At 48.6% G+C, this 23,544-nt stretch overlaps 1 protein-coding gene across 2 annotated transcripts in view; it reads left to right on the top strand.

Moving 5' to 3' along the window:
- arid5b (AT-rich interaction domain 5B) overlaps positions 1-23,544 on the top strand; it is a 180,449-nt gene that overhangs the window by 105,213 nt on the left and 51,692 nt on the right. For both annotated transcript variants that reach the window (XM_072478825.1, XM_072478826.1), the window contains 2 exons: positions 16,256-16,374; positions 17,131-17,335. In XM_072478825.1, the coding sequence (XP_072334926.1) occupies positions 16,256-16,374; positions 17,131-17,335 (324 nt within the window). The remainder of the gene's footprint in view (positions 1-16,255; positions 16,375-17,130; positions 17,336-23,544) is intronic.

Raw genomic sequence — 23,544 nt, 5'->3', positions numbered from 1 at the left:
TATTGGATGCCGAGGTATGTGGACTATTTGATATAACATGGATCTTCTAACAGCTTAGTCATAATACAGGCCTATCTTTTAATGCTGAGGCCTCATGTGGCCAATTACGATCTAATGGATGGGAAATGGAGTCTAGGAAATCTTTTCTCCCAAAACTAACTCCAGATTTGTTGTACATAACAACATATCTCCTGCCAATGTCATTAAAATTTAAATTAAAGTCGTGATTTGGCATTAGATTACATACGAAAGGAATGAGTCTCGACCTCTACATGGAAGCCTGTATGCAGCATGCATTTTCTTTTAACAGTGTTGCTAATGCTTCCAGAATTGCCCCTGGAGGTTCCTGGCATTAAAGATTAATTTCTGGAGTACGGCTGCAAGCATTTCTGGAGAGAAACCACGGCATTAAAAGCAATTATTTTCTTCATTTTCTTTGAATACATCTACGTCATGGTTTGGAAGGACACAGTTGTCCATTTGAACCCAACCCAATGTTTTATCAAGATTTACCATAACTTTCTTGATTTTGCACTCCATGGCAGGAATTTTCTGGCTGTTGGGAGGCAGATGTGCTACCGCGGGCAGCACGGTAACACAAGTGGATAGCACTGTGGCTTCACAGTGCCAGGGTCCCAGGTTCGATTTTCCCCGCTGGGTCACTGTCTGTGCGGAGTCTGCACGTTCCCCCCATGTCTGCGTGGGTTTCCTCCGGGTGCTCTGGTTTCCTCTCACAGTCCAAAGACGTGCAGGTTAGGTGGATTGGCCATGCTAAATTGCCCTTTAGTGTCCCAGAAAAAAGGTTAGGAGGGGTTATTGGGTTATGGGGATAGGGTGGAAGTGAGGGCTTGAGTGGGTCGGTGCAGACTCGATGGGCCGAATGGCCTCCTTCTGCACTGTATGTTCAATGTTCTATGTTAAGCACCTCCCCTCCCGTGGGTTTCCCATAGGCATGGGGTGGCTTCAATGGAAATTCCCATTGACAAGCGGCGGAAGTAAAGAATTCCGCCGCCAACAAACGGCACACCGCCAAGAAACACCCAGCTGGCACACAAGAGCATCGAGCCCCATGCCTCTTGTTTACAAAGCCCAGGGTGCAATGTGCCATTTTAACCACTTTCTCAACCTGCTCTGCCACCTTCATTTACATTTATGTACATGTAACCTCAGGGGCGGTATTCTCTGACCCCCCCCCCCCCCCCCCCCCCCCCGGCCGGGGCGGAGAATCGCCGGGGGCCGGCGTGAATCCCGCCCCCTCCGGCTGCCGAATTCTCCGGCGCGGGGGTTTTGGCGGGGGCGGGAATTGCGTCGGTTGGCAGCCGCTTGCAGCAGCCCCTGCCCGGCGATTCTCTGGCCCGCGATGGACCGAGTGGCCGCCCGTTTTCGGCGGTCCCACGGCGTAAATCACAACAGGTCCTTACGGGCGGGCCTGGCTCCATGAGCGGCCTGCAGAGTCCTCGGTGGGGGGTGGGGGGGTTGTGCAGGGGAATCTGGCCCCAGGGGGTGTTCCCATGGTGACCTGGCCCGCGATCGGGGCCCACTGATCCGCGGGTGGGCCTGTGACGTGGGGGCACTCTTTCCCTCCATTCCGGCCGCTGTCATCCTCCGCCATGGCCGGTGCGGAGAAGAACCCCCCTGCGCATGCGCTGGGATGACGCCCGCACACACTTGTGCTCCCGCGCATGCGGCAACTTGCGCCGGCCGGCGGAGGCCCTTTGGCGCCGGTTGGCATGGCGCCAAGCCCTTCCGCGCCGGTTGGCGCGGCGCCAAACACTCTGCCGGATTCCGCACTTTCGGGACGGCCCGACGGCAGAGTGGTTCACGTCACTCCTCGGCGCCGGAGTGGCCCGTCCCGCCGGTTCGCAGAGAATCCCGCCCCAGGTCTCTCTGTTGCTGCATCTACTTGAAGATTGAATCCTTTATAAAATCACAATATAGTGCAGCGCAGAAAAAGGCCATTTGGTCCATCAAGCCTGCACCAGCTCTTCCAAAGAGCAACCTCATTAGTCCTACTTTCTCGACCATTCCCCAAATCCTTGCAATTCTATTCTCCTTTGGGTATTCATCTAATTCCCTGTTGAAAGCGACTATTGAATCTGCTGCACCCAGTCAGATTGTACATTCTACATCTTAGCCACTCATTGCATCGAAGGGTTTTCCTCATGTCGCCTCCCCTTTTTCTTTTATATTGTCTCTCCTCATTCTTCCTGCCAAAATACATCACTTCACACTTCCCTGCCTTAACCTTCTTCCGCCATGTGTGTGCTCATTCCACCGGCCTGCTTCCACCCTGTTGAAATCTATCACTAACCTCCTCATTGTTCACGGTCCTTCCAATCTTTGTGTCAAAACATGTTTTAAATTGTGTCCTGTGCACCCAAGCCTGGGCCGTTAACATGTTTAAATAAGATGTGGAGATGCCGGCGTTGGACTGGGGTGAGCACAGTAAGAAGTCTTACAACACCCCGTTAAAGTCCAACAAGTTTGTTTCAAATCACTAGCTTTCGGAGCACTGCTCCTTCCTCAAGTGAATGGCGAGGTAGGTTCCAGAAACATTTATACAGACAAAGTCAAAGATGCAAGACAATGCTTTGAATGCGAGCATTTGCAGGTAATTAAGTCTTTACAGAGCCGGAGAGAGGGGTAGCCCCAGGTTAAAGAGATGTGAATTGTCTCAAGCCGGGACAGTTGGTAGGATTTTGCAAGCCCAGGTCAGATGGTGGGGGGTGAATGTAATGCGACATGAATCCAAGGTCCCGGTTGAGGCCGTACTCATGTGTGCGGAACTTGGCTATAAGTTTCTGCTCTGCGACTCTGCGTTGTCGTGCGTCCTGAAGGCCACCTTGGAGAACGCTTACCAGAAGATCAGAGGCTGACTGCCCTTAAAGGCCAATATTGGAGTTGGGAGGGGGGAAAGAAAATAGTGCTGCACGATTGGGCAGGAGGCAGACGGTGATGTAATGAAACCGGTCGTCCAATCTTGCCTTTCTACCTCCGGGTTCAAATCCCACCAAGGCAGGTGGCGAAATTTGAATTCAATAGAAATCTGGAATTAGTGGGGCGGCACGATGGCGCAGTGGTTAGCACTGCTGCCTTACGGTGCCGAGGACCCGTGTTCGATCCGGCCCCGGTTCACTGTCTGTGTGGAGTTTGCACATTCTCCCCGTGTCTGCTTGGGTCTCACCCCCACAACCCAAAGATGTACAGGGTACAGAGTATGTGGATTGGCCACGCTAAATTGCCCCTTAATTTGGGAAAAATAATAATTTGGTACTCTAAATTTATTTTTAACAAAGGACAGTTGTGGATTTGAGACTTGAGAATATTTCTAAATATATTTTAGATTCCTTTTGAATATATATATTTTGAATATCACTAATTCCAGATTTCAATTGAATTCAAATTTCACCACCTTTGTTGAAGGCGACATCATATGAATGGGAGCTCTCGGACGCAGTTTGAGGTACATTTTTAATGTCTGGTACATTTAAAATATGCCTTAGACATGCATGTAATTCAATCATTGTTGTAGTGATGGGCAGGGTCTAGAACAGCCCGACAGGGCATCTAATTCTATTTGATCCGGGGGGAGGATAATCCTCTCGACTTCCTCAAATCTGATCGGAATAAAACTCTTTCAGTTTAGACATGTTAGGATTAGAAGTGTGCGGCCCAGTAACGCTGGCATTAGTACGGTGTGGTCGTCACCACTGATTGCTCAGTAGTTGTAATGATGATTATTAGAGGTAATATGGTAAGGCTCCTGTACGATAAGTACAGGGGTAAATCCCTGCCTGCTGGCTCCGCCCAGTAGGCGGGTTATAAATGTATGTGAACACCCGAGCTGCTTCCATTCTGGTAGCAGCTGCAGGAGGCCACACATCTCTGCTTAATAAAGCCTCGATTATTCTCTCCTCTCGTCTCATAGTAATTGATGGTGCATCAATTTATTAAGCAGAGATATTACAGTCATGGAACTTCGTATCAAGCCTGATCACCTACAGCTGCAACCTCAAGCAGCCAACGCCACGTCGGCCTTCGACCACTGGCTAGCCTGCTTCGAAAGCTACATCCGATCATCGGCTGAACAACCCTCGGAAACACAGAAGCTCCAGGTCCTGTACTCACGGGTGAGCTCCAATATTTTCCCCCTTATCCGGGATGCGCCCACTTACACTGAAGCAATGGAGCTTCTAAAAGGACATTATATTCGGCCGACCAACAAACTCTACGCCAGGCACCTCCTGTCCACGAGACAGTAACTCCCCGGTGAGTCATTAGACGATTTCTGGCGTGCCCTGCCCATCCTGGCAAGGAACTGTAATCTCCAGGCAGTTTCGGCAGTCGAACATACGGAACTCTTAATCAGGGACACTTTTGTGACGGGCATGGGGTCGGCGTACATTAGCCAGCGTCTATTAGAAGGGGGTATGCTCGACCTCGCGGCGACCAGACAGCTCGCGAACTCGCTAACAGTAGCCTCCCGTAACGTACAGTCATATGCTCCCGACCGCACGGCACCCTCATGGACATCGTGGGCCCCACCAGCTACAGCTACCACCCCAAACCCACCCCAAGCCTGCGCCGTGCGGCAGCCAGCCAACCCCGGGGGGCCCAAATGCTACTTCTGTGGCAGACCAAACATCCCCGGCAGCGCTGCCCGGCACGGAGTGCAACCTGTAAGGTCTGCGGAAAGAAGGGACATTTTGCTGCGGTGTGCCAGGCCCAATCGATCGCTGCAGTTCCTAGCCCCAGCGTTCCTACACCCCCCAGGTGCAACCCGTGGGCGCCGCCATTTCAGTCCCCGCAGACCCGTGGGCATCGCCATCTTCCTCCCAGCAGACCACGTGTGGCCTGTGGACGCGGCCATCTTTAACGCCGCCCACCATGAGCGCCCCATGGGCGCCGCCATTTTCGGCCCCATTTTGCACGGCACCCCAGGACCCCTGCTCGTTGGGAACTTCGTCTCGCCATTCATCGCCTGCCACCAACGCCGACAGCCCGGGGCCTACCAGCACCAGCCGCAGCTCGCCTCCATCACGCTCGACCAGACCCGGCCTCACAACCTCGCAACCGCGACGACGATGGTGAAAGTCGATGGGCACAAGACTTCCTGCCTTCTTGACTCCGGGAGTACGGAAAGCTTCATCCACCCCACCACGGTAAGGCGTTGCTCCCTCGCGGTACACCCCATTACCTAGAGAATCTCCCTGGCCTCCGGATCCCATTCCGTGGAAATCCCGGGGGTACTGTATCGCCACCCTCACAGCCCAGGGTGTAGAGTTCAGCAACTCCCGACTCTACGTCCTCCCCAACCTCTGCGCTGCCCTGTTACGCGGCCTGGACTTCCAGTGCAACCTCCAAAGCCTAACTCTAAAATTCGGCGGACCCCTACCACCCCTCACCGTATGCGGCCTCACGACCCTTAAGGTCGACCCACCTTCCCTGTTTGCAAACCTCACCCCGGATTGCAAACCCGTCGCCACCAGGAGCAGACGGTACAGCGCCCAGGACAGGACCTTCATCAGGTCGGAGGTCCAGCGGCTACTGGGGGAAGGCATCATTGAGGCCAGCAACAGCCCCAGGAGAGCCCAAGTGGTAGTAGTTAAGACTGGGGAGAAACACAGGATGGTCATTGACTACAGTCAGACCATCAATCGGTACACGCAGCTTGACGCGTACCCCCTCCCACGCATATCTTTTTTTTTTTCTTTTTTTTTGCCCCAACCGACTCCCAGTCCAAAAATTGAAACAAATCAAATCCAATGGAACGATTTGTACGCAGATCTCCCACGCATATCTGATGGTCAATCAGATCGCACAGTACCGGGTATTTTCTACAGTGGACCTGAAAGCTGCCTACCACCAGCTCCCCATCCGCAAGGCGGACCGCCAATACACTGCGTTCGAAGCAGATGGCCGCCTTTACCATTTCCTTAGGGTTTATTTCAGCGTCACTAATGGGGTCTCGGTCTTCCAACGTGAGATGGACCGAATGGTTGACCGGTACGGACTGTGGGCCATCTTCATGTACCTAGATAACGTCACCATCTGCGGCCACAACCAGCAGGACCACAACGCTAACCTTCTCAAATTTCTCCACACCGCCAAACTCCTTAACCTCACGTACAATAAGGAGAAGTGCGTGTTCCGCACCAACCGCTTAGCCATCCTTGGCTATGTCGTGGAAAGCGGAGTTCTAGGGCCCGACCCGACCGCATGCGCCCCCTCATGGAACTCCCCCACTGCCCCAAGGCCCTGTAACGCTGCCTGGGGTTTTTCTCCTATTATGCCCAGTGGGTCCCTAACTATGTGGACAAGACCCACCCACTCATCCACTCCACAGCTTTCCCTCTGACGGCTGAAGCCCACCAGGCCTTCAACCGCATCAAGGCAGACATCGCCACGGCTACGATGCACGCGGTCGATGAGTCCCTCACCTTTCAAGTCGAGAGCGATGCCTCGGACGTCGCTCTGGCCACCACCCTCAACCAGGCAGGCAGACCCGTGGCATTCTTTTCCCGCACCCTCCATGCCTCCGAAATTCAGCACTCCTCTGTCAAAAAGGAGGCCCAAACCATCGTGAAAGTTGTGCGGCATTGGAGACATTACCTGGCCGGCAGGAGATTCAGTCTCCTCACTGACCAACGGTCGGTTGCCTTCATGTTCAATAATACACAGCGGGGCAAGACCAAAAATGATAAAATCTTAAGGTGGAGGAGGATCGAGCTCTCCACCTACAATTACGAGATTCTGTATCGACCCGGGAAACTCAACGAGCCCCCGATGCCCTATCCCGAGGTACATGTGCCAGCGCACAAGTGGACCGACTCCGGGCCCAACACGATGGTCTCTGTCACCCGGGAGTCACCCGGTTCTTTCACTTCATAAAGGCCCACAACCTGCCCTACTCCATTGCGGAGGTCAGGTCTGTCACCAGAGACTGCCAGGTCTGCGCGGAGTGCAAGCCGCACTTCTACCGGCCAGATCGAGCGCACCTGGTGAAGGCCTCCTGCCCCTTTGAACGCTTCAGCATGGACTTAAAATGGCCCCTCCCCTCTACTGACCGAAACAGGTACTTCCTGAACGTGGTCGATGAGTACTCCCGCTTCCCCTTCGTCATCCCATGCCCCGATATGACGTCTGCCACGGTCATTAAAGCACTCAACAGCATCTTCGCCCTGTTCGGTTTCCCCGCTTACGTCCACAGCGACCGGGGATCCTCCTTTATGAGTGATGAGCTGCGTCAGTTCCTGCTCAGCAAGGGCATTGCCTCGAGCAGGACGACCAGCTACAACCTCCGGGGAAACGGGCAGGTGGAGAGGGAGGATGGGGCGGTCTGGAAGGCCGTTCTGCTGGCCCTACGGTCTAAAAATCTCTCGGTCTCCCGCTGGCAGAGGTCCTCCCCAACACCCTCCACTCCATCTGATCACTACTCTGCACTGCAGCTAATGAAACCCCCCATGAACGTCTCCTTGCCTTCCCGAGGAAGTCCACCTCCGGGGTTTCGCTCCCAACATGGCTGACAGCTCCTGGACCCATCTTCCTCCGCAAACACGTGCGGACCCACAAGACAGACCTGTTGGTCGAAAAAGTACAACTGCTGCACGCAAACGCAGTACACCTACGCGGCATACCCCGACGGGCGCAGGACACAGTCTCCTTCCGGGACCTGGCACCAGCTGGGTCCCCACCCACGGCCCACCACCCGACACACCCCCCCCCCCCCTCCGATTGCCCTGGCATCACTCCCCCTCCCCCCAGCGCACCTCACCACAGCCCCCGCCCCAGGACGATCCGTCCTCCCACTGGTTCCACCCGGGGATGAAGACGAGGCCAACACGCTCCCGGACTCACAGGCGACCAAGTCAGCGCTCGCATCACCACCGGGACTGAGGCGATCACATTAGAGGATCAAGGCACCCGACCGGCTGAACTTGTAAATGTCGCCTGAACTGTAAATTTTTCAACCAAACTGTAAATTTTACCACCACCCCCGCTGGATTCCTTTTTAACAGGGGGTGAATGTGGTAGTCACCACTGATTGTATAGTAGTTGTAATGATGATTATTGGAGGTAATACGGTAAGGCTCCTGTACTATAGGTACGGGGGTAAATCCCTGCCTGCTGGCTCCGCCCAGTAGGCGGAGTATAAATGTGTGTGCACACCGAGCTGCTCCCATTCTGGTAGCAGCTGCAGGAGGCCACACATCTCTGCTTAATAAAGCCTCGATTATTCTCTCGTCTCGTCTCGTAGTAATTGATAGTGCATCATACGGCCTGTTCACTCTGGAATGCAGAGCCCTTGTTAATACCTCCTGGGACTGGTGTGAATATGATCCGCTTTGTTTGCCCCATTACTAGATATTTCAGTTGTGTTTTTTGTGTTACTTTCGACCTGCAGGATCATTTTGACCCAGGTGCAGGGTTCACACCGGAAGGCATGGTCCCTCCTTGTAGGTTTGTTGTAATTGGAGTTAGTTTATGTTCTGTGGCACTGGGCGAATGCAACAAAACACCGGGGGAATGAAAAACAAAAATTGAAAATCCCAAAAAGACACCTTATGATTCTGAGGTGTTCCTGGGGATGTTGAGTCTCAACATTTCAGACCCTCTTCCGCTTCTCCCCCCACCTCCAATTACTTAAATACCACTGTCTTTAAAGTTGATAACACATAATTAATTATTTTGGTCCAATGCATTCAATGAGCACTTGACCCACTTACACGACACAAAAGCAGTCTCACACCAGTGCAGGCAGCACAAAATGTGAGGTTTAAATTGTGTACGCTGTGTTTACTGAGATGTTTTATTCGTTCAGATGAATAAGACACCCAATTTGAGCCTAAGTTAGAAATGTCATATCTATTGTACACAGCAATGCCACGTGTCTGCGAGTAAATATTCTGTTGGACTGCATTTTGGAAAAGATACTGTTTAAACCACTGAATTTCCTCTTAAAAAAAGGGCACCAGCAGGAATTTGGTTCAGGGGAGCCTTCAGCACTCAATAGTGGCAGGTCCACGTTTTATAAGCAGAGACTTCTTCAGCATAGTTCAAAAGATGCGGCACTCTAAGCATATAATATTTGTAAAAATAGCATTTGGAAAATGTAAATTAAAAGAGCAAGCACTTCCCTTGCGTTCTGACTGTCCAGCCCAATCCCGTCCGGTATCCAGTCATCAATAAGTTATTTCAGATGAGACCAAATCTGCAAAGAAAAACACCAACTGTACTTCCATTAAAAGCCAGCTGTTGTGGAAACTCTGTAAACATGTTCTCGGTTGGATGATCTGAGCATTGCAGTCACTTATCATCTGTCGCCACATCAATAGGTAGGACTGCAGAAAGAAAACGTTGCCGTTTGTATAGCGCCGCAGGACAGCCAATGAAGAACTTTGGACACGTGATCGCTGTTGTAATGTGGGGAAACCTAACAGCCAATTTATGCACAGCAAGCTCCCACGAACAGACAGAAGTGTGATGATAATGAGGCAGCTTGTTTGAAGCTGCTGGATGAGGAATTAAATCAGGTCCAGGACGGAACTGGAGTGTTCACACAAGTTTTGGTCATTTACTAAAACAGTGCTGGGGTTGAGGGATTCCAGTCACTTGGAGAGACTGGGGAAGCTGCGGTTATTCTTGAGGCAGCGAAGGTTAAGTGGAAATTTAATGGAGGTTCAAAATCGTGCAGTAAATTAAATGATGTGAAATTGGCAGGGGAGGGAGTCAGTCACCAGAAGCAAGTTTTAAGAGAATTGGCTGAAGTACTAGAGGAGAGACGAGAAATATTTTTACACAGCAAGTTGTTGTGATCAAAAGTGCATTGTCTGAGTGGACAGTAAAAGCAGATGCAATAATATTCAAAAGAATAAACATTCTGATCACTACTCTGCACTGCAGCTAATGAAACCCCCCATGAACGTCTCCTTGCCTTCCCGAGGAAGTCCACCTCCGGGGTTTCGCTCCCAACATGGCTGACAGCTCCTGGACCCATCTTCCTCCGCAAACACGTGCGGACCCACAAGACAGACCTGTTGGTCGAAAGAGTACAACTGGGAGAGGGAGAACTAGGACTTCATTGAATAACTCTTGGAAGGGGCTGACACTGGTATGATGGGCTGAATGGCCTCTTTCTGTGCCGTATGATTCTATAATTAAGAACTTCGAAACGTGACACAGAATGGAGCGCAATCAGCCGTCTCCTTAACGTAGGTCAAAGCTAAATAGCTTCAAATTAAAAGCGGTTATTCACAGACAGTGCTAATAATAAAATGATGACTGTGAGAAATGGTAGATGGTGGTGGTGCTATTTCAGGACTTCTGTGTGTCCCAGAATTATCTTGCATTATTACTTCAGTCGTTGACATAATGAGACAGGATGTCCGATCCCAGAAGGGAGATGGTTGCAAACTGACTGAACTGTTTATACTTTGTGTGTTTTGGTCTGTGAAAAGAATATGGAAGGAATATAACTGAAGTAATGGGATCATGTTCCAGAGATGCTAAATTGGATTTTCTTTTGCAGTAATTAAGAGGTTGTTTTGTTCGCATTCTGGCACCAGCACTATGAAACCTAATAGTTAAAGAGTATATTTCTGTCAGGCTCCAAGATGGTCCTTTGTTAAGTTTCCTGCAGTACTTGATTTACATGCTCTGTTATTTAAGCAGGGGTTTATGCACATCAGTATCATGGGGGGGGGGGGGGGGGGGACTGCACATTAGCCCAATAAATTTCATGTGATTTAATTTTGGAGGATGAATCCTGCTTTTTACAGCAGCATTTGAAAGGGCTGCTGCCTCCCGGCGCTGAGGACCCGGGTTCAATCCCGGTCCTGGGCCACTGTCTGTGTGGAGTTTGCACATTCTCCCCGTGTCTGCGTGAGTCTCACCCCCACAACCCAAAGATGAGCAGGTTGGGTGAATTGGCCACCCTAAATTGCCCCTTAATTGGAAAAAAATAATTGGGTACTCTAAATTTTTTAAAAAGCAATTGAAAGGGCGACTGTACATCTTTGCACTATCTCGCCTGACCTCCAAAAGGGGGAGAATAATTCGCCAAGAGTTTTCCACATTCTTCCAGTAAGCGCTGTCCCTGCACAGCAGCCAGTGAGTGAGAGCAGTTTCAAGAGAGAGCACCTTTGCCCATTCACAAACCCCCTCAGCCTGGTTTTTACTTTGGTTTGGGGACTGTAGAAATTGTCCCGAGCTCTTTTTTTGTTTCCATTTGGAGGCTGCAAATGTTTGTTTTTATAGGAACAAAGGAAGTTTGTTGGTGCTTTTGGGAGCAAAGTTCTCCCCAGCCGCTAGCACGTAGGCAGTTCGGAAGGCTTGACTGCAAAAGCAGTGATAATTAATGAAGAAAACGCTTTGCAGCAAAGTTGCAAATAAACGCAGAGTGGATATGGAGAGGGGAACAGAGTGGCCTTTTTGGTGAAGTTACTACCTGAACACTTAATTAGGCAGGGGGATACCTTTCTCCTGCTTGGCTGGTTTTTGTTTTGCTCTTGTCCCGTGCACTTTGCAAAAGTGTGTTTGTCTCTCCTGGACAGGGGCAGTTTGACGAGCCCCTGTTTTAGTTTTTTTTTTCCAAGCGCCAAAATACATCTAAACATATATGATATAATAATCACCCAGGAGCCGCCGACAAGGGCGAGAGTCACATTGATATCGAATTACAGCACAGCATAAAATGCGACGCAGCAGATGTTTGCAGTGCTACATTCTTCCACATTGTGGTGTGTGTTGGTGGGGAGGTGGGGGGTGTTTTATATGAGGGGGTATGTATGTGAGGGGTATGTATGTGAGGGGGTGTTTTGTGTGGGGGGTATGTATGTGAGGGGGTGTTTTGTGGGGGGTATGTATGTGAGGGGGTGTTTTGTGGGGGGTATGTATGTGAGGGGGTGTTTTGTGGGGGGTATGTATGAGGGGGTGTTTTGTGGGGGGTATGTATGTGAGGGGGTGTTTTGTGTGGGGGTATGTATGTGAGGGGGATGTTTGTGTAGGGGGGTTTGTGTGAGGGTTTTTTAATGTGTATGTGAGGGGGTGTTTGTGTGTGGGAGGGTTATGTATGTGAGGGGGAGTTTGTGTGGGGGGTATGTATGTGAGGGATGTTTTGTGCGTTTATGTGAGGGGGTGTTTTGTGTGTGGGGGTGTTTTGTGTGTGGGGTATGTATGTGAGGGGGGTGTTTGTGTGTTTATGTGAGGGGGTGTTTTGTGTGTTTATGTGAGGGGGTGTTTATGTGAGGGGAGTGTTTTGTGTGAGCAGGGTGTTTTTTGTGAGGGGGTGTTTGTGTTTCTGTGAGGGGGGTGTTTTGTGTGTGAGGGGTATGTATGTCAGGGGGGGGGTTGTGTGTTTATGTGAGGGGGTGTTTTGTGTGTGTATGGGGGGGAGGGGGGAGTTCCGGCAGTAGCAGCAGCACAAAGTGCTTTTAATTCAGACACCCAGCGAAGTGACTGCAGTAACTCAAATCATTGTTCCTCTGGAAGAGGTGGGACGAGCTGACAGCAAATAGACCGAGAGCACTTCCAGCTCGCACAAGGGTTTTCTCTCTCTCTCTCTCTCCCCACTATTAGGCAGTCCCGTCCCACTGGGGAGTTAGTGTTTGGTGTGCTGTAATCATCCCCTTTTCAGCAGAGCCAGAGAGAGAAGCTGATGAAGGAGCCCAGGAGAGGGAGAGGTTTATGTGTGCCAAGCCTGGGTTCAGTTTGCTGGGCATGAGCCTGGCAGAGAGGGTGCAAAGTGCCTGCCACATGCTGCTTGCTAATGTCTCAGGCTGTTAGAACCAGGCTGATCCAACCAGAATGGGTAATAATGGTTTTTTTTTCTCTCTATGTTTATTCTGTGCCTATTTTTTTGTATTTCTTTGGTTGTATTAGTCATCCTAACAAAACGACGTTAAATTCTTTGTGTGGTGAGTGTATTACGTGACTCACATAGTCTTTATACTCAGGCTGTTAGGTGGCTCAGATATTTTCCACACCAACTCTAAAGGAACTAAATGAAGAAGTAGCCACTGCACAGTTTATGGTGTAATGAAATGGTCGGCATTTGATAGGCACGTCACATTGAACGGGTAGTGCGTGTGTGTGTGTGTGTGTGTGTGTGTCAGTCTTTGTGTGTGTCGGTCGTGTGTGTGTCTCAGTCTTGTGTATGTCTCAGGCGTGTGTGTCTCTTGTCAGGTGTGTCAATCGTATGTGTGTCTCAGTCCTGGGTATGTCTGAGGCGTGTGTATGTCTCAGGTGGGTGGGTCTCTGTCAGTCGTGTGTGTGTCATGCGTATGTCTCAGTCGTGTGTGTGTGTCATGTGTACGTCTCAGTTTTGTGTGTGACTGTCAATCGTGTGTATACTCCAGGTGTGTGTGTGCGTCCGTATCAGGTGTATGTATGTTTCTGTGTGTGTGAATCTCTGTCTGTATATGTGGGGAGTGGGGCGATGGTAGTGACTTCATATTTGCTGTAATCTGTACAGGATGTCATAACACCTCAGCAATGCTACAAAAGTATTCAAAATCCAAACCATTTTTGGACATTCTTAACTGAGCTGCAGTTTGTCTAATATTCCTGAATGAGCTCAAGTTGAATCATTTCCTCTGTCAAGTGCTATTTAAAGGTTACTCTCACATTTGTTATGCATGTTTTGAATAATTAGCAACATGCAATGAGGAGCCTTAGCTTAATTAACAGGGTAATGTTTCTAAGGCACTCTGCACAACAAAGCCTAATTGACTAAAGACTAATATGTGACTGACTTGTATGTTTTGGCTACAAACTCAAATACAGTTAATAAACACAGTGTAGGCTATCCCAAGGCATTCTTACAGATGGGAAACACTCCAAAGTGCAGAATAAAGCTAGCTTTACTGTGTTACACAAATATGTTTTATTTTCAATGGAAGTAGAAATACAAGCTAAATTAACTTTTTTTTACATTCCAAAACTCAGCTTTCAGGTTGGTTTGTGTTATTTTGCTATACCTTCAGTGACTCCTTTGATTTGGAGATAGTTTATGGAGTCCCATTGCTCATTGCAGTTTATGTCTGAACCCTGTCATTATATCAGTCATCAGCTACTGAACAAATGTACAGTAATTAAATGGGAATTGTTGCTTATTTCATGTTGCTTTTGATGTCCTGGCTGCTCTTTATAGTACAATATGAAAGAAAGTATGAACTTAGCTTCTGAGTTGTCAAACACTGTGCTTAATGATTACTAATCTCTCTGATCTTTTGTAACTGGTTCCAAGTGCTTCACCAAAGTGAAACCTCAAATAGTCAAGTTCCAAGCAGTTCATAGTCTTGGAATATTCCACAGCATTGTGAAAAGTGTTTGAATTCCTTTGAATATAGAATTGGTGTGCGAGTGATGTGAATTCCCTGAGGCATTGCTCGCTTGGTATGATAATGTCATTCTCATTGCATTCAATAGGCATGTAACAGAATGAAACTCATCGTGTTCTGGGCTCTTCGAGGATTTTATGCGCTAAGTAGCAAGGGCTGGCGGGGCTGGGGTGTGTTTGCTGACATCACACAATGGGACTCCTTTCCAGGCCTGCTCTGCTTTTGGCCTGATTTACAAACAGTGTTTCAGCTTTTACTGCCTCTGATATGTGTGTGGATGTGTGCGCCTGGGAGCTCAGAAACCTCTCCAAACAGGAATCTGATCAGTGCTGCTCTGAGCATTTTGCAATCAGTAACCTTTGCCGTATTTATAGACTCTTCTGTTGGTGCAATTGCAGAAGCGTAACAATGACAGGAGAGGTAATTGTAAGATGTTAGATACAGCTAAAGGTCACCTGTCTAAAGTGACTAGAATTTAGCAAGGTTCACTTTGTTCCACAATGATGAAATCCAGGCACTGCAGACACCTGGAAAACAGTAACTCTACTACCTGTCTGGATGTTCTCTTTCGTTGCCTGTTACACACATACCCCCCCTATTGAAATAAGCAGGTGGCTGGATTGATATCGCTTGTTTCATGCTCGAGTCAGTCAAAATTAGCCCCCAAGAGCTTTACTATTGAGGTTGGGTTGCTGTTGTTCAGTGTATATTAGCTGTGCCCAGTCAAGGCAAGAGCAGTGATTTTATTTGCAGGCGGGTCGGTGGGTACGGTGCAAAGCTTCAGTTTGCAGTCCACTAGCTTTTACTGCCACTGTTCCTAACTGCGGCTTCCTTAACGTGGCATCAACTCTGCACCCATAGAGGGCAGCACGGTGGTACAGTGGTTAACATTGCTGCCTCACGGCGCCGAGGTTCCAGGTTCGATTCTGGCTCTGGGTCACTGTCCGTGTGGAGTTTGCACATTCTCCCCATGTTTACAGGGGTTTCGCCCCCACAACCCAAAGATGTGCAGGGTAGGTGGATTGGCCACGCTAAATTGCCACTTGATTGGAAAAAATAAATTGGGTACTCTAAATTTATAAAGAAAAACTGCACCCATAATCCGACAGCTTTTCAATAAGCCATGTACATATAGTTAATACAGTGATGAGGGCTCAGCTTTTACCGTTGCGGAGCTGGTCTTCCAAGGGGTCCGCTAGTTCAGGATCCCGTGACCCCTGACCCTTTGTGTTAAGGGACAGCTGTGCGTGAGCAATGGTTCCGGATGGCAGTGGGGCAAAAATGACCAAAGAACGCAAAATGAGAATTTTCTGCCGCGAGTGGCAATCTAAATCTGCTGTTTCTGAGATTGAGTTGCTTCATCCAGGGAGTTTAATTTGCAGCCCAGTGGCAGAGCCGCCACTGTAGAAAGGAAGTGTGTTACTGCGAGCACATATATATTTTTGATACATGTAAATTTTGCGAATCAAGAGGAAAGAATCCTCTTTTGGAAGGGAAACAAAATGTTGTTGATGTGAAAACTCTCCCTTTTGCGATTGCAGCTGGGAAAAATGTGCTTAGTGAAATATTTTGCAGTGAAGTTATTTATAGCGCTGAAATGTTGCAGCTGCACAGTTTGTACATGCTCAATACTTGCTGAGCTGCTCTTTCTGCAATCTCTGAGGTCGGAATGATGGCAGAATCACACTGGGTTTGGGCATCAAGGAAGGGCTCCTGCACCTGACTGTTCATTAAACAATGCAGAGTGCCAATTGGCTCAACTGAGGAAGGTTGTTCAAAAATTAGCTCTTTGATATTGGGGCTGGTTGGACCAATGCTCCCAAGTAATGCCAGCGCCCAACTGTACTTGCAATGAACTTTGTTGGTAATTGTTGCATTTTGTCATCTTAAATCATTTTCCGTTCTTTCCATTTCAGCACCAAACCTCAAAGGGCGACCACGGAAGAAGAAGGCCTCCTCCCAGAGGCGGGACACACAAGCTGTGAATGGCCTGAGAGACTCCAATGAGGATTCGGATGGGAAAGGCAATTCCAAAGTATGTTCCAGTTCATCAATTTAACCCCCCGTTGTATCTTTTTGGCGCGCTGCCTTTTTATTTGTTGTTGTTAAGTCTTGCGGGCAAGCAGGTCAGCTGTAATTCTGTGGGTAGCACTTTTGCCTTTGAATCCAGATGGGTCCTCCCAAGGACTTGAACAGAACATCCAGGCTGACCCTCCAGCACCAGAGCTGCACTCAAGTGCTGTCTTTTGAATGAGACATTAAACCGAGGTGCCATCTGGGATAAAGACCTACTCCAGAAATTTGAACACACTAACCAGGCTGACTTTGTTAGAGATGCTGCCTTTTAGATGACACATTAAAGCAAGCCCCTTCTCCCATCTCCGATGGAAGTAAATTATACCCTGACACAACTTTGAAGAAAAGCAGGGGAGTTTTCCCCAGTGACCAGGTCAATAGTTAGCCCTCAATCGATATCACTTAAAAAACAAACAGATTATCTGGTCGTTATATTGTCATGTGTGGGATCTTGCTGTGGACACATTCGCTGCTGCGTTTCCTCCATTGCAGCAGTGACTACACTTCAAAAGTACTTCACAGGCTGCATAGCGGTTTGGAAAGCCCGGAAGTGATGGAAGGCTCAAAGTAGATGCTTCCTTCTGACCTATCGCAAGAGCTGTTTGTATCAGACTTCAGGGATTGTTAATTCGGGGCACCGCTCAAACTTCAGGTTGCTGTGTGAAGTGTCAGTCACAACGCTGTTGTGAACTCTCTGCTTGTTTTTCCATCTCAGGCAAAATGTGATCCCAAAACTACAATGGCAAAACCCAAGAGTAACAACAGCAACTGCAAAAATCTCCAGGCTCACGAAAAATCCAAGGTTGAAACTGGTGAAGAATGCAGAGCTGAAGAGCAAGCGTTCCTCGTCACTCTTTACAAGTACATGAAAGAAAGAAATACTCCAATAGAAAGGATACCATACCTCGGATTTAAACAAAGTAAGTGCCACCGTTCTCCTTTTATGGCATTTTAAAAGTTACGAGTTTCGCTTTTGCTGAAAAGAAGAGACATCTTTTGTTGAAGCTTTTTGCTCACACTCATCAGGCCATTTGCAAAAATGCAGTGCAAGGTAAATCAACAAATTGATGCTGTTTGAGAAGAGAATGTTGATTGATTGGCAGGTGGACTCTGGTAGAGGCGTGGCTGTGGCGAATACACCAGTTGATGATAACTGACAGTTAACTGCCAAGCATTGTTTGAAATTGAAACCAGGCAGCCAGACAGTGGCCCTGAGGAATGAACCAATGGGTTGTTGAGGTCAGACAGTGCTGTTGTTGCCGGGAATTCCCTCCATGAGCCATGGCGTACCCATGAAGGAGCCCCCTCCATCCCACTGAACCCTCTGGGAGGTGGCCACACCACAAAGGGGAGGACTCTCCAGTGGCTGGTAAAATGCCAGGGAGACAGCATGAGACCGTTAATTGAGCACCTTCGAGAGGGTCTGAGCAGGAGGGGCCGCCTGCCATCTTTCCTACCACAGGCAAAATGACATGGTGGCGGGAGGATTGTGGGTATTTCAGTCGCTGGTGTCCATTGCCATCTTGCCTCCCAGTCTGCCCCCAAAGGGCTGGTAGAAATCCAGCCCAAGGTGACAAGTGGATCAGCTCTGTGTTATATAATAAAAAGGTTGGTTTGAGGCAGGAACAGGCAATTGTCAGGCAGGATACAGCAGTGACTGTCATGTGATGCATGTTTCTAGGTTTAGCTGTTGTGTGATTCAGCCTAGAATTCTAACCCAGGCCCTCGTGATGTACAACCATAAATGGTCGCATTTCCATCTCTTGGGGGTAGCTTGTGGGGGAAGTCTGGCAATCCAAATGTTTCTCTATTCTTCTGCCAGTTAATGTTCTAAAATCTGATGTCTCTGTTACTGATGAGACGATGGACTATAAATTACTGCCAGCGAAGTGTTTGTGGAAAGGAGATTCTCCTGGCAATAAGTTATTGGAAAAGGTAGAAACATGCCTGCCAATTAGGAATGAATGCGTTGTAAAGTGCCGACAGGATTGCTCCCTGTACCTCATCCGTACCTGACGATTCCCATCCTTTCACAAAGAGAAGTTACAGTCCTCAGCGAGAGCCCGGGGTAATTGTTGGAGAGCCTCCACTGTGGAAAATACTGATTGTTGCTCATTAAGACTCTGTTAAAGGGAACTCGAGGGGAGTGCATGCAGAATTACACAGCTATTCCCAAAGTGCTTCAATTCAACGAGAGTAAAAATAGTCACCCCAGCCACAATAGGAACACATGAGGCTGAGAGGCTCTCTGTCTTTCTCTGTAGTTGCTGCTGGCCCCCTTTAATTCGAGGAGGGAGGTGAAGATAGCTTGGGAGCACAGAGGCCAGTAAGTACATGGCATCTGAATAGGTTCCCTGGGCATTTTGGATGCTGTGTGTGCCATTGACTTTGAACAGGATTCCCCCCCCCCCCCCAAAACCCCTCCCTACACCCACACTAGAGGGCACCCACATTGACCCATGTCAGTGAATATTACCAGTGCTGTCTGCTTTTATACCACAGGTCCTGTGGGAGGTCACTAGAGTTGAACGGTTTGCTGTTTGCCCTTTGAACCGCTGAAGTCCTGTTTTGCCCTGCACCTGAAAATGGCGGGAAGCCAATTAAAGGGCCGATTAAGGTCACCCCCTCCGCCCCTGTCACCGGTGAGGCTGAAACATGACGGAGCGGCGAATGCGGCATCCCGGCGGCAAGCTGCCAGGAGGCGCTGGGGCAACTTACACCCAGCTAAGAAACCCATAACACCCCTTCGCCACCCCTGCACCCACCATAGCTGCAGCCTCTTTGCGTTTAAAACGTTTGGCACAGTGGTTAGCCTCACAACCAGGGACCCGAGTTTGAATCCGACCTTTGGTGACTGTGTGGAGTTTGCACTTTCTCTGCATGTGTCTCCTCCGGGTGCTCCGGTTTCCTCCCACAGTCCCAAGATGTGCAGGTTAGGTGGATTGACCGCGCGAAAAATATCCCCTTCGTGTCCAAAGATGTGCAGGTTATGCGGAGTTATGGGGGATAAGGCGGAAAAGAGGGCCACGGTGGTGGTGCTCTTTCAGAGGGTCAGTGCAGAGTCGATGGGCAGAATGGCCTTTTTCTGCACTGTAGGAATTCTATGACTAAAAGGCCTCTCCAGTGGTGTTCTCCCAACCCCATCCTACCTAAATCTACATCAGCAGCTCCCACCTCACACTTGGGCTGTTTGTCAATGCTGGAGGGCCCCCTATTGGCCTTCCAGCCTCAGGGGCCCGCTCGCCATCCTTTACTTGGCAGGGCTGCCTCCTTGAAAATCGCCCTCTGCGTCCTGGTGCTGGAATGAGCAGGTTCCAAGCCACATTTGTTCCCTGTAGGGGATCAGAATAAACAATTGAAAATCCAACTCCGAGCCTATGGATTCCAAGTCCAGTTATACAACCACTGCATTATCATATCCAAGTGCCTCATTCAAACTGAAGTGAGGATGTAAATTGCGATTTGTTTAATATTTTTTAGTGAAGCCTTTAACTGGTGTTACCAGAAGAGCTTCTTGAGAGTTGCCTCAGGGCACTCTGTAACGGTGCCAGAGTATTAATATTGTGCTGTACTCCCTGCTGGACCGGAGATGTTACATAATGGGAGTCAAGTGGGTCTTAAGATCAAAACAAAAAAAATCAGCTATATATAACCAATGCCTTTGGAGCACTCTCTAAAATTACACAAACATCCTTTTTAATTCATCAGCCAGTAATATAATATAGTATACAAAAGCTTCTTAATATGCAGGAACTGCTTGAACCGTTTAAATAATTGTCTGTTCATATTTGTATTTCTGTATTTCACAGCCCAATGCCTTGCTGACATTAAGGATTCATTCACTTTGGCACCATTCCCCTTTCCTTGTGCAATCCCCCAAGAAATCAGGACTCTTGCCAAAAAGCTGACACTTGACCCCTCTAATTACTGTCCACGTTTAATCACCTTTTCTTCATTGTCTTTGAACGCCTTTCCCCTGTCCTCGCACCTCGCTTCTCCCCGCACAACAGTTGAATCCTCAGTCAGGCATCACCCTGAAAGGACCCAGGCCAAAGTGACCAAGGACACTCTTGTACCTCAGAGCAATGCATTATCCTTCTTTGATCTGTCCATAACTTTCAACATACTTTGCTCCTTCACTGTCACTGAGCAGCAATTCCCCCCGGCTAGCATCTCTATGGCCAGTGTCCTTGGCGTGGTCCTCCCAAATTTAGGTGCTGTAACACACAGGCCTATCTGTCTCACCACCACTAACCTCAGTTCCACCATTGGAATCAATGGGTCTTAAGAGTGTCAATATAATTAATAAAAAATCATCAGTATGTAGCTAACACCTTCCGAGATCACACGCACATCCTCTTTAATTTGGCATTCAGTCTCATAATCTATAGTATAAGTACTTTGTCATATATTGCCATTGAGCAGATTGTGAATTTTTAAATAATATTTTATTCAAAAGAACAAATGTTGAATTGCAGCATAATACTGTAAAGGCTTTGGGCCCTGAAAATATTCTGACAATAGCACTGAAAACTCTGAAAACTTGTGCTGCAGAAGTTTCCGTGCCCCTAATTTATATTTAATTTAATTTAATTTGATAATCTTTATTGTCACTAGTAGGCTTACATTAACACTGCAATGAAGCCCCTAGTCGCCACATTCCGGCGCCTGTTCGGGTATACTGAGGGAGAATTCAGAATGTCCAATTCACCTAACAAGCACATCATTCGGGACTTGTGGGAGGAAACCCACGCAGGCACGGGTAGAACGTGCAGACTCCGCTCAGACAGTGACCTAAGCCGGGAATCAAACCCGGGTCCCTGGCACTGTGATGCAACAGTGCTTACCATTGTGCTACATTTCAGATGTATACATTAATTCTCATGACAATATTCTGCCAATCGTGCTGAAGAACTTGTTCCAGAACTTGCCATGCCCCGAGCCAAACTGTTCCAATACAACTACAACACTGGCATCTACCCTGCAATGAGGAAAATTGCCCAGGTATGTCCTGTACACAAAAAGCAGGACAAATCTAGCACTGCTAATTACCACCCCATCAGTCTCGTCTCGAACATCAGCAAAGTGACGGAAGATGTCATAAATAGCGCTATCAAGCAGCACTTACTCAGCAATAACCTGCTCATGGACACTCCGTTTCAAATATGGACAAAAGAATTGAACTCCATAGGTGTGGTAAGATTGACTGCCCGTGACATCAAGGCAGCATTTGACCAAGTGTGGCAGCCCTAGCAAAACTGGAGTCAGTGGGAATCAGGAGGAAAACCCCTCCACTGGTTGGAGTCAGTCCTGGCACAAAGGAAGATGGTTGTGGGATTTCATCTCAGCTCAAGGACATCACTTCCTGAATTTTTCAGGGTGTCTACTATGCCTAACTGTCATCTGCTCCTCCATCCCGTACCAGCCTCTCCAAACAGGTGCCGGAATGTGGTGACTAGGGGCTTTTCACAGTAACTTAATTTGAAGCCTACTTGTGACAATAAGCGATTTTCATTTCATTTCCATTTTCATTTCATCAATGATCTTCCTTTCATCATAAGTCAGAAGTGAGGGCGGGCCCGATGCCCGGCGCAGGCAAAGTGCCACCTTGGCACCGCCAACCTTGCACACTGGCAGTGCCCTTTAGTATTTGAAAACAATTACATTTCACACTTAAACTTTGTCAGAAGTCAGGGGAAACAAGAAATCAGTCAATTGCTTGATACATTAGGGCAGCAAGGTGGCACCATGGTTAGCACTACTGCCTCACAACGCTTGGGACCCAGGTTCAATTCTGGCCTTGGTGAGTGTGTAGAGTTTGCACGTTCTCCCTCTGCCTGCGAGCTTTCCTCTGGGTGCTCTGGCTCCCTCCCATAATCCACAAATGTGCAGGTTAGGTGGATTAGACATGCTAAATTACCCCTTCGTGTCCAAAGGTTAGGTGGAGTTACGGGGATAGGTCTAGGTAGGGTGTTCTTTCAGAGGGCTGGTGCAGACTCGATGGGCCAAATGGGCTGTACTGTAGAGATTCTGTGATTCACTGATGAACCATTCACGATTCCTCAAGTACTGGACCAGTCCATATCCAAATGCAGCAAGACCTGGATTACATTTAGACCTGGGCTGATTAGTGGCAAAGTAACATTTGCGTCGCACAAGCTCCAGCCAATGCCCATATCCAACAACAGGGAATCTAACCATCAGCCTTTGACATTCAATGGCATTACCATTGCTGAATCGCTCACTATCAACATCCTGGTGGGGGGGGGGGGGGGGGGGGGGGGGGGGGGGGGTGCAGCGTTGACCAAATACTGAACTGAACTGGACCAGTCATATAGTCAGGTCAGAGGTTTGGAATCCTGTGGTGAATCGTTCACCTCCTGACTCCCCAAAGCCTGTCCACCATCTACAAGGCACAAGTCAAAAGTCTGATGGAATACTCTCCCCTTACCCGGAAGATGGCACTATCCATCACCTTTAAACTCCCTCCACAAGCAATGCACAGTCACAGCAGTGTGTACCATCTACAAGATACACTGCATCAACTCACCAAGACTCTTTCAACAGCACCTTCCAAACCTGCGCCATCTGCTACATAGAAGGGCAAGGGCAGCAAATGCATGGGAACACCACCACTTGCAAGTTTCCCTCCAAGTCACTCACCACCCTGATTTGGAAATATATCAATGTTCCTTTATTGTCGCTGGATCAAAATCCTGGAATTCTCTCCCAAACAGCACTGTAGGTGTACCTGCACCACATGTACTGCAGCAGCTAAAGAAGGCAGTTCACCACCACCTTTCTCAAGGGAAATTAGGGATTGGCCTAACCAGTGAAAGATGCATCCCAGGAATAAATGACAAAAAATAAAAATCCCAAACCCCACCCGATACATCATGTGGTCTGTTCCATCACTCCGTACCAAACCATCCCCAAATAAAGCAGATTTAAATTCTTGTGCTGGTTTGCAAATCTACCATGGCTTCAGCCTATCCAACCTCTGCGAGCGTTCATCCCAATATCCCAAGGCATTTTGACTTGGATTTGTGTAGACCGTCCCTCCAGCCAATTTGTCTCCAAATGAAGATCCATGTTTAACTTAGCTTGGGTTCAAAGGTAGGAGCACCAT

Source organism: Scyliorhinus torazame, chromosome 16 (genome assembly GCF_047496885.1).
Source record: "Scyliorhinus torazame isolate Kashiwa2021f chromosome 16, sScyTor2.1, whole genome shotgun sequence".
In the NCBI taxonomy this organism is placed as follows: Eukaryota; Metazoa; Chordata; class Chondrichthyes; order Carcharhiniformes; family Scyliorhinidae; genus Scyliorhinus; species Scyliorhinus torazame.
The sequence above is the reverse complement of the archived record's forward strand: the minus strand, read 5'-3'. Positions and strand labels throughout refer to the sequence as shown.